This window comes from Triticum urartu, chromosome 1A (genome assembly GCF_056163025.1).
Source record: "Triticum urartu cultivar PI428250 chromosome 1A, HENAU_Tu73, whole genome shotgun sequence".
NCBI lineage: Eukaryota > Viridiplantae > Streptophyta > Magnoliopsida > Poales > Poaceae > Triticum > Triticum urartu.
In genome coordinates this window covers 466,153,141-466,168,000 of record NC_141873.1, presented here as the reverse complement: position 1 = coordinate 466,168,000, position 14,860 = coordinate 466,153,141, and the positions used below count along the sequence as shown (strand labels likewise).

Below are 14,860 nucleotides of genomic sequence, written 5' to 3'. Positions count from 1 at the left end.
TATGAGGAGTCGCAAGGTTTCTTCTCAGTTGGCTCAGCATATCGGATGTTAGTCCGAACAAAGTACAATAGAGAGGGCTGGTTGGAAGGGCGTGAGAGTTCATCGCATGTGGAGACGGAAAGCAAGGAGTGGAAATCACTGTGGAGAGTTCAAGTCCCTTCAAAACTCCGGGTATTAATTTGTCGACTGGTGAGACATTCCATACCCTCTGGTGAGGTACTCAAGCATCGGAATATGGCAACCACTTCCTCATGCAATCTATGTGGAGCTCATGGTACGTGGAGACATGCATTACTGAACTGTCCGGTGTCTCGAAGCACTCGGGCATTATCTTCAGAGGACATCCTAGATCAAATGAGCATCCACCAGGAAGAGAACGAAAAGGAGTGGATTTTTGCTATGAACAGAGCTTTATGATCCGAGGAATTTGTGACGTTAGTGGTTACGTTATGGGCCATCTGGAGCGCACGGAGGAAAGCCCTTGAGGGAGTCCTGGATTAGGGGGTCTCCGGACAGCCGGACTATATCCTTTGGCCGGACTGTTGGACTATGAAGACACAAGATTGAAGACTTCGTCTCGTGTCTGGATGGGACTCTACTTGGTGTGGAAGGCAAGCTAGGCAATACGGATATGTATATCTCCTCCTTTGTAACCGACCTTGTGTAACCCTAACCCTCTCCGGTGTCTATATAAACCGGAGGGTTTTAGTCGGTAGGACAACAACAACCACAACATACAATCATACCATAGGCTAGCTTCTAGGGTTTAGCCTCTCTGATCTCGTGGTAGATCTACTCTTGTACTACCCATATCATCAATATCAATCAAGCAGGACGTAGGGTTTTACCTCCATCAAGAGGGCCCGAACCTGGGTAAAACATTGTGTCCCCTGCCTCCTGTTACCATCCGGCCTAGACGCACAGTTCGGGACCCCTTACCCGAGATCCGCCGGTTTTGACACCGACATTGGTGCTTTCATTGAGAGTTCCTCTGTGTCGTCGCCCTTAGGCTTGATGGCTCTTACTATCATCGATAGCGATGCGGTCCAGGGCGAGACTTTTCTCCCCGGATAGATCTTCGTATTTGGCGGCTTTGCACTGCGGGCTGATTCGCTTGGCCATCTGGAGCAGATTGAAAGCTACGCCCCTGGCCGTCAGGTCAGATTTGGAAGTTTGAACTACACGGCCGACATCCGCGGAGACTTGATCTTCGATGGATTCGAGCCACAGCCGGGTGCACCGCACTGTCACGACGGGTATGACCTAGCTCTGCCGCCGAACAGTTACCCCAGAGGCCGCGCCCGCATCAGCAGCGACCCTTAGCTCGGAGCCAACTGCGCCAATCGAGGACGGGTGGCTAGACACCGCCTCAGGGGCTGTAGTCTCAACGGCGATCGAGCCGAACACCAGCCTAATCCTCTACGAAGCCCGTGACTCCAAGGTGCCGGACTCTTTTCCGGACTCCGAACCGTCCGCGCCCCTGCCAATCGAATCCGATTGGACGCCGATCATGGAATTCACCGCCGCGGATATCTTTCAGCACTCGCCCTTCGGCGAAATTCTGAATTCACTAAGGTGTCTCTCTTTGTCAGGAGAGCCCTTGCCGGACTATGGCCAACAGGATTGGGATGCGGACGACGAAGAAATTCGACGCCCACCCACCACCCACTTTGTAGCCACTGTTGATGATTTAACCGACATGCTCGACTTCGACTCCGAAGACATCGACGGTATGGACGACGATGTAGGAGACGAACATGAACCAGTGCCTATAGGGCACTGGAAAGCCACCTCGTCATATGACATATACATGGTGGATACACCCAAAGAAGGCAATGGCGATGAGATAGCGGAGGATGACCCCTCCAAGAAGCAACCCAAGCGCCGACGTCAGCGGCGCCGCTCTAGGTCCCGCCAAAGAAAAAGTGGTGATACCGGCACAGGAGATAATAACACTCCGGATAGTGCCAAAGACAACAACATTCCCCTCCAGCAAGATTCAGAGCAGGAGGATGGAGGAGCCAGCTCTCCTGAGAGAGCGTCAGATGGAGAGGAGGAGGATGACAATTACATGCCCCCCTCCGAAGACGAGGCAAGCCTCGGCGACGATGAATTCGCCGTACCAGAGGATCCCGTCGAACAAGAGTGCTTCAAGCGCCGGCTTATGGCCATGGCAAATAGCCTGAACAAAAAGCAGCAACAGCTTCGAGCTGATCAAGATCTGCTAGCTGACAGATGGACTGAAATCCTCGTGGCCGAGGAATATAAACTCGAGCGCCCCTCCAAGAATTACCCAAAGTGCAGGTTACTACCCCGACTGGAGGAGGAAGCGTATGATACGGCTGATCGGCCACCTCGTGGCCGCGATAGAGAGGCATTCCAGCCAAAAGCTCAGCCTTCACCCCGACACCATTCAAATAAAAAGGCATGGGGAGATACGCCAGACCTGTGAGACATATTGGAGGACAAAGCAAAGCATGCAAGATCGATCTACGGATCACGAGGGCGCACTACTCTGCGAGACGATAAACGTCACGCCGGATACAATAAAAGCAAATCCGGCCGGGCCGAACACATCGGGCAAGACCCTTTCGAGATGCGTCGCGATATAGCCCAATACAGAGGTGGCGCACACCCCTTATGCTTCACAGATGAAGTAATGGAACATCAATTTCCAGAAGGTTTCAAACCTGTAAATATTGAATCATACGATGGCACAACAGATCCCGCAGTATGGATCGAGGATTTCCTCCTCCACATCCACATGGCCCGCGGTGATGACTTACACGCCATCAAATACCTCCCACTAAAGCTCAAAGGACCAGCGCGGCATTGTCTTAACAGCTTGCCAGCGGACTCCATTAGCTGTTGGGAAGATCTGGAAGCCGCATTCCTCGACAACTTTCAGGGCACTTATGTGCGACCACCAGACGCCGATGACTTGAGCCACATAATTCAGCAACCAGAAGAGTCGGCCAGGCAATTCCGGACTCGATTCCTTACAAAGAAAAATCAGATCGTCGATTGTCCGGATGCAGAGGCCTTAGCGGCTTTCAAACACAACATCCGAGACGAGTGGCTAGCCCGGCACCTTGGTCAGGAAAAGCCGAAATCTATGGCAGCTCTCACGACGCTCATGACCCACTTTTGTGCGGGAGAAGACAGTTGGCTGGCTCGCCGCAATAACATATCAAAGAACCATGGTACCCCGGATACCAAGGACGGCAATAGCAGGTCACGTCGCAACAAACATAAGCGCCGCATTAACAGCGAAAATACCGAGGATACGGCAGTCAATGCCGGATTCAAAGGCTCTAAACCAGGTCAGCGGAAAAAGCCATTCAAACAAAGTACGCCGGGTCCGTCCAGCTTGGACCGTATACTCGATCGCTCGTGTCAAATACACGGAACCCCAGACAAACCAGCCAATCACACCAACAGGGATTGTTGGGTGTTCAAGCAGGCCGACAAGTTAATTGCCGAAAACAAGTACAAGGGGCCGCATAGCGATGACGAGGAGGAGCCCCGGCAGCCGCACACCGGAGGACAGAAGAGGTTCCCCCCACAAGTGCGGACGGTGAACATGATATACGCAACCCACATCCCCAAGAGGGAGCGAAAGCGTGCGCTCAGGGATGTATATGCGTTGGAGCCAGTAGCCCCAAAATTCAACCCTTGGTCCTCCTGTTCGATCACCTTCGATCGCAGGGACCATCCCACTAGTATCCATCATGGCGGATTTGCCACACTGGTCCTAGACCCAATCATTGACGGATTCCACCTCACTCGAGTCCTTATGGATGGCGGCAGCAGTCTAAACCTGCTTTATCAGGACACAGTACGCAAAATGGGTATAGACCCCTCAAGGATCAAACCCACAGAAACGACCTTTAAAAGCGTCATTCCAGGTGTGGAGGCCCATTGCACAGGCTCAATTACACTGGAAGTGGTCTTCGGATCCCCGAATAATTTCCGAAGTGAAGAGTTAATCTTCGATATAGTCCCGTTCCGCAGTGGTTATCATGCGCTGCTCGGGCGAACCGCATTTGCTAGATTCAATGTGGTACCGCATTATGCATACCTCAAGCTCAAGATGCCAGGACCTCGCGGAGTTATTACAGTCAATGGAAACACAGAGCGCTCTCTCCGAACAGAGGAGCACACCGCGGCCCTCACAGCAGAAGCGCAAAGAAGCCTTTCAAGGTAATCAACCAGTTCGGCGCTTCAAAGCCCGGACACCTTCAAGCGCGCTCGGGGCAATCGGCAAATAGACCACCTGGCGCGATCTGAGCTCGCGTAGCAATACGGTGGCCACCCCAATCCCAGCCCAACGATGAAACTCGTGCCGCGCGTACATAATTACGCATTAAAAATACCATGGGCATAGGTGGGGAGGGGGCACAACTGCGGCACGCCCCAAGACGCGGCTTAAACCGCACTAGGGGCTTCCCGTTTGGTTATTTTTCTTTTTTTTCAGGACCTTAATCTCTGGAAACACTGTCCGGCAGCACTATTGCCGAACACATGATGCAGCAACCAAGGAGGCAGACAGTTACGTCATACCACGGAATTCCCAGGTTGATTACAGTAACAAGCGAAATATTCGATTTAATATCATTCCTCAGCTTGCCCTTGGAAGGGACATAGTCCTATTCTTTGCTTATCGCACTATCTGTATCACTCTGCTTTAACGCAATTTTTTTAATAAACAATGCATGACATTGCGACTATTATTGCATTCTTGTTATATATATATATATATATATATATATATATATATCTATGTGTTCATTAATGACGCCTTGCAACCGTACACCTTGGTACGACTAATACACCAGGGGCTTACGTACCTCACTATACGGTGTGAAAAGTCCGAACACTTTCACAAGTGCAGCACCCCGAACTTATAGCATTATATGCATCAGCTCCGAATCATGTCTTTGGTCAAATGTTGGGTTTGCCCGGCTCCTATGTTTTGGTACCTTACGTTCCGCTCTATCGGCTAAGGTAGCGCTAGGAGAATTACTGCGATTGTGCCCCGATTCTGCTGGGTTCAGCACCTCAGTAGAGAAAGCTAAAACTGACTGTCATGATAAGGCGAGAGACTGGTCACTGTTCCGCGAGGTTTTCGAGTCCCTAAAGACTTATGCCGCTTAGAGCGAGGGGCCGGCCCTGTCCGGCTTAAAGGCGTGTATCGCGCCCCAAATTCGGCCTTCCGAATACCAGGGGCTTCGCCGAAATTTAAAATTATGGAATTCTATGGCTAAGTGAGAGTGATAAAGCATTATTAGTCCGGTTGCCTTGTTCGTTGTGTTGAGCACCTCCCTCGAAGGACCCAAACATGAGAACAAGAGTGCTCAGGTTTATCCCAAACACCCCAGCACTTGTGGCATGGGGGCAGAAGCCGAGGACTAGCCATCTCTCAGATTGAATAAACAGCCAAACACAAGGTAATATTTTAAATTCAAACAAGCGTTGCATATCGCATATGAAACAAGTTTTCATAAATACAGGATAAAACGAGCAAGTCTCACTCAAATATTACATCTTTTGAACACTCATCCGCTATGAGACGGCACCCGGCAGAACACCCTCATAGTACATCTCGGGGTGGCGGTGCTCCTTGCCCTCCGGCGGCCCCTCCTTGATCAGCTTCACGGCGTCTAGCTTGACCCACTGCAATTTCACACGGGCAAAAGCCCGACGTGCACCTTCAATGCAGACAGATCGCTTGACGACCTCCAGCCGCGGGCAGGCATCCACAAGCCGCCTCACCAGGCCGAAGAAGCTGTTTGGAAGGGCGTCGCCAGGCCACAGCCGGACTATAAAGCTCCTCATGGCCAGATCGGCCGCCTTATGTAGCTCGACCATCTGCTTCAGCTGGTCGCTCATTGGCACCGGGTGTTCGGCCTCAGCATACTGAGACCAGAACAGCTTCTCCGTTGAGCTTCCATCCTCGGCCTGGTAAAATTGTGCGGCATCGGACACGCTGCGGGGCAAATCTGCGAATGCTTCTGGAGAGCTCCGGATTCGGGTAAGTAATCGGTAATTTACTTTTACATGCTTGCTTTGCATATAGAAAGCCTTACCCGCCGCTATCTTCTTCATCGCATCGATCTCCTGGAGGGCCTTTTGGGCTTTGGCCTTGGCACTTTTTGCGCTCTCGAGGGCCGCGGCAAGCTCAGACTCCTGCATCTTTGAGTCAAGCTCCAACGCCTCGTGCTTCGCCACGAGAGCCTGGAGCTCTTGCTGCACCTCGCCCACCCGAGCATCATGCTTCTCTCGCTCGGTGCGCTCCTTGGCCGCTATATCCTCGGCCCTGGTTAGCGCTTGCTTCAGGGTCGCCACCTCGGCCGTGGCCCCTGGCAAATATACATTGATCCTGTCATTTTGCAATCGCGTCTTCTTTTATATATACATATCTATAGACAGGGTATTACTTACCCTTGTTCTCCTCGAGCTGCCTCTTGGCAAGATCGAGCTCTTTCCTGGACCCCTCGAGGTCCTGCTTCAGTACGGCGACCTCCGCAGTCAGTGCGGCGGACGCCAGCAGCGAAGCCTGCATATGCATATTGACATACTTATATTAGACTCCTGCGATATTATTTGATCCTCTGTTCGGCTTTTCTTTCTGAACACCGAACAAAGCATCAGGGGCTACTGTCTATGCGGTAATATTTCTACTACATTTTAAAATACTTACCTCAAAGCCTGTTAGAAGGCTGGCACAGGCTTCAGTCAATCCGCTCTTGGCGGACTGAACCTTCTGGATCACCGCACTCATGATAGTGCGGTGCTCCTCGTCGATGGAAGCGCTGCGAAGCGCTTCCAGCAGATTGTCCGGCGCCTCTGGATGGACAGAGGTCACCGGCACAGGCGTCTTGCCCCTCTTAGAAGGAGGCCGCCTGCCCGAGCCCGGAACCGCTGGTCCAGCATGGTGTTTGGCTGAGGGCCGAACTCGGAGCTCTCAGGGGCCACGTCCCCTCGGCTCCCGGAGTCCGGAAGGTCGCCTTGAGGCGCCTCCAGGACTGTCTCCCCTCGACCCGGTGCCTCTTGAGACAGCACCTCGGCGTCGTTAGTAGGATGAGGGGAGGTGGCTGTCGGGACTGGATCGCTATCCATGTCCGATGAGCCCAGGGAGCCGTCCGATGATACATCGATGCTGGTTCGCGGCGGCCTGCATAATCATGTTCGGCATTAGGGAAAGCAGTGCGACAAAGGAATGCTACGAGTTACTCTGGTATCCAAATACTTACGATCTCCCCAGGGGCTTGGCCCTGGGCAACCACTCGTCTTCGTCTTCGTCGGCGGCGGTGGAGCTGTCCGGAAGGAGTGTCCTTCCCTTCTTGGACCCTTCGGCCCCCCAGTTAGGGCAGCCTTCCTTTTCTTATCTCCCCCTGCAGGAGGGGGAGCATCTTCTTCTTCTTCCTCGTCTTCGGGGGAGGAGTGCGCCGCAGAGTCATCGGACGGTGAGTCCGACGACGCCTGACGTCGGGAACTCTTTCGAGTTCCCTTGGCCTTCTTAGTCTTCTTCGGCACCGTATAAGGAGCCGGAGTCAGCATCTTCGCCAGAAGAGCGTCTGCTGGGCCTTCGTGCAAAGGAGCCGGACAATCGATCTGTCCGACCGTCTCCTGGCAATCCTGTCAAAGGTACGGGAGTTTAGATCCCGCATGGAGTCAACCTATAAAAAATAAGTATCCTGTGAGAGGTAAAGCAACTTACTGCTTTGGCTTGGCGCTTCGCGCTGAATCCACGATCCTCAGTAATGGGAGGGGGGACCTCGGCGCTTTTGAACAGCACCCTCCAGGCATCTTCGTGAGTTGTGTCGAGAAGCTTGTTCAGAGTTCGGTGCCGCGCCGGGTCGAACTCCCACAAGTTGAACTCCCGTTGTTGGCACGGGAGAATCCGGCGGTGGAGCATGACCTGGACCACATTGACAAGTTTGAGCTTCTTGTTCACCATGTTTTGAATACATGTTTGGATTTCGGTCAGCTCTTCCGAACTACCCTAGGACAGGCCCTTCTCTTTCCAGGAGGTGAGCCGCGTGGGGATGCCAGATCGGAACTCGGGGGCCGCTGCCCATACAGGGTCGCACGACTCGGTGATGTAGAACCACCCCGATTGCCACCCCTTTATGGTTTCCACAAAGGAGCCCTCGAGCCATGTTACGTTGGGCATCTTGCCCACCATGGCGCCTCCGCACTCCGCCTGGCGGCCGTCCACCACCTTCGGCTTGACATTGAAGGTCTTCAACCATAAGCCGAAGTGGGGCTTGATGCGGAGGAAGGCCTCGCACACGACAATAAACGTTGAGATGTTGAGGATGAAGTTCGGGGCCAGATCATGGAAATCCAGGCCGTAATAGAACATGAGCCCCCGGACGAATGGATGGAGAGGGAATCCCAGTCTGCGGAGGAAATGGGTGAGGAATACTACCCTCTCATGGGGCCTGGGGGTGGGGATGAGCTGCCCCTCATCTGGGGGCCGGTGCGCGATGTCGTCGGGCAGGTATCCGACTCTGCTCAGTTTCTTGATGTCTCCCTCCATGACGGAGGAGACCATCCACCTGCCTCCCGCTCCGGACATGGTTGGAGAAGGTTGAGGTGGGAAGTGTGGACTTGGGCGCTAGAGCTCGAGTGTGCGAAAACGGATGAGCAAAGGAGGAAGAAGGCGTGGATAGGAAGGTGAATCCTTATCCCTTTATATGGGCGGACGAAACTAAGCGTTCCCACTTGCCTGGTAAAACTCGCTTATCCACCAAGCGCCGTAATTGATGGCGCGGTTGGGTTACCCACGCCCATATTGATGAGAATCCCGTAATAAGGGGACACGATCTCTGCTTTGACAAGACGTGTCGAAAAACTGCCTCGCGTTATGTGCGGGACTGGTTAAAGGGAACGGTTCGAATAATCACCGGGTCATGACATAACGTCATACTGTCAAGACAAGTCAGCAAATTAGAATTTCGAAAATATTATTCTCTCTACGGTGGTATGTGGAACTTATTTTGCAGGGTCGAACACTATCCTCGTTTTCAAGTTCTTCTGTGATGTATTCGGAGAAGGAACCTGCCTTACAATGCCGAAGACAATATTGCACGCTGGACTCATTGTCATTGAAGTCTGGTTCAGGGGCTACCGAGGGAGTCCTGGATTAGGGGGTCTCCGGACAGCCGGACTATATCCTTTGGCCGGACTGTTGGACTATGAAGATACAAGATTGAAGACTTCGTCTCGTGTCCGGATGGGACTCTACTTGGCGTGGAAGGCAAGCTAGGCAATACGGATATGGATATCTCCTCCTTTGTAACCGACATTGTGTAACCCTAACCCTCTCCGGTGTCTATATAAACCGGAGGGTTTTAGTCGGTAGGACAACAACAACCACAACATACAATCATACCATAGGCTAGCTTCTAGGGTTTAGCCTCTCTGATCTCGTGGTAGATCTACTCTTGTACTACCCATATCATCAATATCAATCAAGCAGGACATAGGATTTTACCTCCATCAAGAGGGTCCGAACCTGGGTAAAACATTGTGTCCCCTGCCTCCTGTTACCATCCGGCCTAGACGCACAGTTCGGGACCCCCTACCCGAGATCCGACGATTTTGACACCGACAGCCCTCATGCAAGACATGGGCACATAACTTCTTATCTGATGGAATTGACTGCTCTATCAAAAAAAGCTGAGGCGGGAAGGAGGGCGCAACAACAGCGACGTACGGGGTGGATTGCACCTCCTGGTCATCATGCGAAGCTCAATGTTGATGCCGCTATCATTAAGGGATGAGGAGTAGCGGTTGGAGTGGTATGCCGAAGTGAGCAGGGTATTTTTCTTGGAGCCTCGGCGACAGTTCTTAACAACACTGATGATCCGGCGACACTGGAGGCTCCGACAGAAGATTTGAACCTACATCAACTACAACTTGCTTCTGACTGTGAAGGAGTGGTAAGAGACGTGGGACGTGGAACTGCTTCTGTGTTTGGGGCAATCATCAATGAAATACAGTTAAATTTATTGTCTTTTAATTCTCGTAATATAGTCCACGAGGGTAAGAGCTCTAATGTTAAGGCTCACAATCTAGCGAAGCATACTTTAAGGTTAGGGCTTGGCCGCCATGTTTGGTTTGGCCAACCCGATGATATTCATTTCATCCCTGTAAACATTATGGCGGTTTGAATAAAGCTTCGAGAGATTGTCTCAACAAAAAAAAACTAACTACCCCCCCCCCCCCCCCACCCACCCACACACACATACACACAATTTCATGGGGGTGGGCCCCTCACTCCCCTAATCTCCAATCACATCTTTTCACGTTGCTTATTAGGTTAACTACGTAATTACCATTACGTAGGTGTAGCAATACTCAAAACTGAACGTGGTTGCTCAACAAGAGGAAGCAAAGCAAAAACATTGCACATCAGATTTGCAATCGCGTGGTGGCAACAACCGGGCACTCATCGCAACAAACATTCCCATTGGCGAGGCAAATCATCAGCCTCTGATTCCCCAGGTTTCCGAAGCACTGACCATGGAGAATTAGGTCGAATACAATACATTAGCGACAGACTTGCACCCAAAGAGTCACAAGCACCATCACCACTAGCACCAGCACCAGCAGCGACTCCATTTTTCAATCGGAGGGAATTGTCAGCAAGCATCTACATACATAACCGACGAATCAACCCAGCCCATCCCATCCATGATCGGCTCTGCACAGCAATACACAACATTATCCCCTGCCACCCATGATCTGGTTAGCGGAGGGACACCTCACGCCCGCAGGCCACAACCCGCCCGATGATGATTCTCAGAGCATCGCAGAGCCAACAGGAGGGGAGGCCATTATTCGGAGCGGATCGATCAGGTTTATGATGATAGGGTCGATCGGATACTGTTTTCTGGTAAGCCTAGGCTTGGTTTGGTTTGGTTTGGTAGCCCTGCACATCGCTCTGCATGTATGTACCACAACAGATGTGCTATCGATCAGTGGCTGCCTGGTTGGTTAGTGGTCGGCACTTGACACATTGACACCACATTTGTGCGTGTTGATCCCTAGCTAGCTACCTGCACCCGCTCGATCATCACGGCCGGGTCAGGGTGACAGACGACAGCGCGCGTTGGCTAATTAAGGGGGTTATATTAGCTCTCATTGGACTCGTCACCAACTGCGAGTTAAGTATCATCGCGAACCACCCGTGCGCCTACCTCCCGCGTTTGCATTTGCAGCGGATGATGGGATATGATACGGTCGACGGATGGATGGATGAATGTGTGCGGTTGTGTGTCCGGCTCGCTGTCTCTGCCGCGGTTTGCACATGCGATGGCTGCGTGCGACTGGTTTAGGCGATTTATTCGGCGTGCGTCGGAGGATGGATGGATTCCCTCCGGCCTCCGCTCCGGCGGGGACGAAAGCTACTACTGCCTACCGCCAACGGTCGCAGCAAAACCGTGGCCGAACAGCAGTACGTACTTGTACTGTGCGCTTTTCGTACGGCCTTCACAAATTCCCTCCTCGTAAGTCACGTCTCACCTGCCCCTTCTAACTTCAACTCGCTGCGTCAGGGATCGCTCTCATGGTGCGCGTGTTGGTAGGTTAACGCGCACGTGTATCCGTTGTTTTACACAACAGTTTTGCTTAGTCTCAGTTCAGTCTAACTGAGACTTTACAAGTTGAGGGCACCGTGAACCGAGATTACAAGTTGCAGAACGACCCATACCTTCGTTCCTAGCTGTACCTGCGAGCTGAGCGGCATCTCGATCGCGGCCTCGCATGCATGCGGTCGGCGATCAGATCAGATAAGCAACGACTTTTCGCGCTCCGGAACCCATGCATGCATGCATGCATTTGCACACCCAGAGCTCCTACACCTACAGCAAGTTGCACTCCGCGCGCGCGTGGAGCGCCATGAGGGAGGCCGCACGCGGACTTTTCCATCCCCGGCCCGCCGCCACTGCTTTCGCCCAAGATATGCTCCCGGTCAGTCTCCACCGCTCTTCTCGCGCATCGAGGCCTACAGGATCGGCCGTGCCGGGATGCGGGATCCCAACCGCTGACCCGCTTTACCCCGATCCCTTTCGCTCCAGTCGGATTCAGTCCATCTGCTCCATCCGTTCCAAATTATTCGTCGCAAAAGTGGATGTATTTAGAATTAAAATACATCTACATACATCTATTTCTATGATGAGTAATTCAGAACGGTGGGGGTACTTGCCAACGATGTCCCGTGCCCTGCCCAAGCCGAGATCTCGCCCATGATATCTCAGCTAGTATACTGCCTGCAAGCGCAAGAAAAACACGCGGTGTGGGCTCTGGAGCCTCCCTCCAACTTGACTCCCTTTTCGGCACGGGACACGACCGATTCCTGCCGATCCGCATCACTAGCACCAGCTCACTGTCGCTGACCGCGTACACTCGGACGAGTTCACTTAGACACGGCATGGTTCACACAACGCACGTCCGCTCCATCTCCATGCATGCATCATGGCACGTCGGGCCCGACTCAATTGGCCGGGGGACCCAACCCGACCGGACCCGGTACGACCAAAAGCGGTTCCCAACGAAAAGGGAAGCTAGGCACGTTAGTTTTGACCCGGGGGGCTGGCACCTTTACCGGATTCTTTATCCGATCCGAGCTAGCCTGCCCACCCAGGCCGGGCCGGGCCGGGCCGGGCCGCTACCAAACTCGACCTAAACTCGTAACCAGAATACCAGATGCACGTCACCTAACCCCAAGTCCTAAATTATTGCCTCCTTCCTTCTAGACGATTTCCTCCTCTTCTAGGGTGACTGCCGTGCTGCACCTACTGCCCCTAAAGTTCGCATACGCACGTACTCCTACCACAGAGTTGGTTGCTGCTAATACCTTCCTCCCGCGTGCAGAAGCTTCTTCCATCGGTTCGAGCACTTTGCAAAATCCATCCCACACAATTTTGCAACAACTACGTACCTGCCCCTAAAGTTCGGGATCTGTTCGGTCCATTTTCGGTCCTAGCTTGAATTGACACGCTAGTGGTGTTTGCCGTACTACTGTATGGGTGTATGTATGCCACTGTGCGCCGGTCAATGGGTTCCGTATTTCTACCCGTCCAACAGGGAGTACACTAGTCGTAGTACTCTACGCAGCACCAACCTCTACTGAACCTAGCTGGCTCATAAAGGCGGACATCCTCCACCCGTACCCGCACCCCGCAGCGACGTCTGTCGATTCGTGATTAAAAATGCCCAGCCAACCCTGCCTACCAAACTCAAAACTGTAGCGGTACGTGCCAAGTACGGGAGGAGGGCGGGAACAAAAAACACGCGGGCTCCACCGCCGCAACCGCACCGCCTCCCTCCCGCAACCACCACCCAACCCACCCCACCCCACCCCCGTCAAACTCACTACATGCTGCCGAGTCAATGCGGGCAGCGAAAAAGGGCAACCAACCCACACGCCACCGCCATATATACCGCTCCGCCTCCGCTCTCCCCGCCTCAGAAGCAGGAGAGAGAGCTCGCTGCCGCCCTGCCCTGCCCTGCTCTAGAGTCTAGAAGGTCGACCGGCATGGGGAGGTCGCCGTGCTGCGAGAAGGAGCACACCAACAAGGGGGCGTGGACCAAGGAGGAGGACCAGCGGCTCATCGCCTACATCAGGGCCAACGGCGAGGGCTGCTGGCGCTCGCTGCCCAAGGCGGCGGGCCTGCTGCGGTGCGGCAAGAGCTGCCGCCTCCGCTGGATGAACTACCTCCGCCCCGACCTCAAGCGCGGCAACTTCACCGACGAGGAAGACGAGCTCATCATCCGCCTCCACAGCCTCCTCGGCAACAAGTAAGCCGCTCTACCCTTCGATCGATCAACCTCGCCGACGTGCTCGTCCTGTATATAGTGCGACTTCTTTGCTGACGACGGGAATGCTCGCTCGTGAAGGTGGTCGCTGATCGCCGGCCAGCTGCCGGGCCGGACGGACAACGAGATCAAGAACTACTGGAACACGCACATCAAGCGCAAGCTCCTCTCCCGCGGCATGGACCCCCACACGCACCGCCCGCTCACGGCCGCCATCGACGGTACCGCGGCGTCCCGCCCGGCACACATAGAGGTGCCGGCGAGGGCAGCGCCGCCCACAATGTTCGCCCTGCCGACAAAGCAGCCTCCCGTGGATTCCTCCTCCGACGGCAGCAGCGGCGCGACGAGCACGGGGGAGCCGCGATGCCCCGACCTGAACCTGGACCTGTCGGTAGGCCCGCCGGCGGCCGACACGCCGACCTCGCACCCCGTCTGCCTCTGCCGCCACCTCGGCCTCCGAGGCGGGGCGGCGTGCAGCTGCCGCCAGGGCGACAGCCCGGGCTCCCAGGGGGGCGGGTTCAGATATTTCAGGCCGCTGGAGGAAGGCCAGTACATATGAGACGAGACGGGACGGCTAGGCCCTAGGCTCCACAGCAATTTGTAAGACGGCGAATTTTTCCACCTCCGCAGCACCACTGTCCAACGAAAACGGTGAAGGAAAATCTAATCTGTTCATATTTTCCTTGTACGCCAAACCCACGAATTTGTCCTCTCTCACACACACACACACAGACGCAAAATGGAGTACTATCTTTTATTCTTGGTTGGTGCCGTTTGTGTTGGGTGAAAAAACGAGGGGATAATGTGACAAAGGTTGGTGCGTGTTTTTTGTGGAAAAAAGGGAGGAGCTGATGTGAGGTAGCGGGCACATTATTGTTTCGGGCATCAGATTCCGGGTGTTCCTTTCCTGTGCGGTTTTGGTCGTGTGGATGGATGTTGCGCAAGGCAATCATGTGGTGTGTTTTTTCGGTAGGTATTTCGGCTTGTCCGTGTTTGCACTCCACGAATTCTTCAGTTGGCAGGGAGT

The 14,860-nt window shown here is 53.7% G+C and overlaps 1 protein-coding gene across 1 annotated transcript; it reads left to right on the top strand.

Annotated features, from left to right (window-relative positions):
• The first annotated feature begins 13,467 nt into the window (after positions 1-13,467).
• Positions 13,468-14,721, top strand: LOC125519580 (myb-related protein 308). The gene is made up of 2 exons (XM_048684338.2): positions 13,468-13,815; positions 13,915-14,721. The coding sequence occupies exons 1-2, from the start codon at positions 13,553-13,555 to the stop codon at positions 14,390-14,392; spliced, it is 741 nt and encodes a 246-aa protein (XP_048540295.2). The 5' UTR covers positions 13,468-13,552; the 3' UTR covers positions 14,393-14,721.
• Positions 14,722-14,860: the final 139 nt, after the last annotated feature.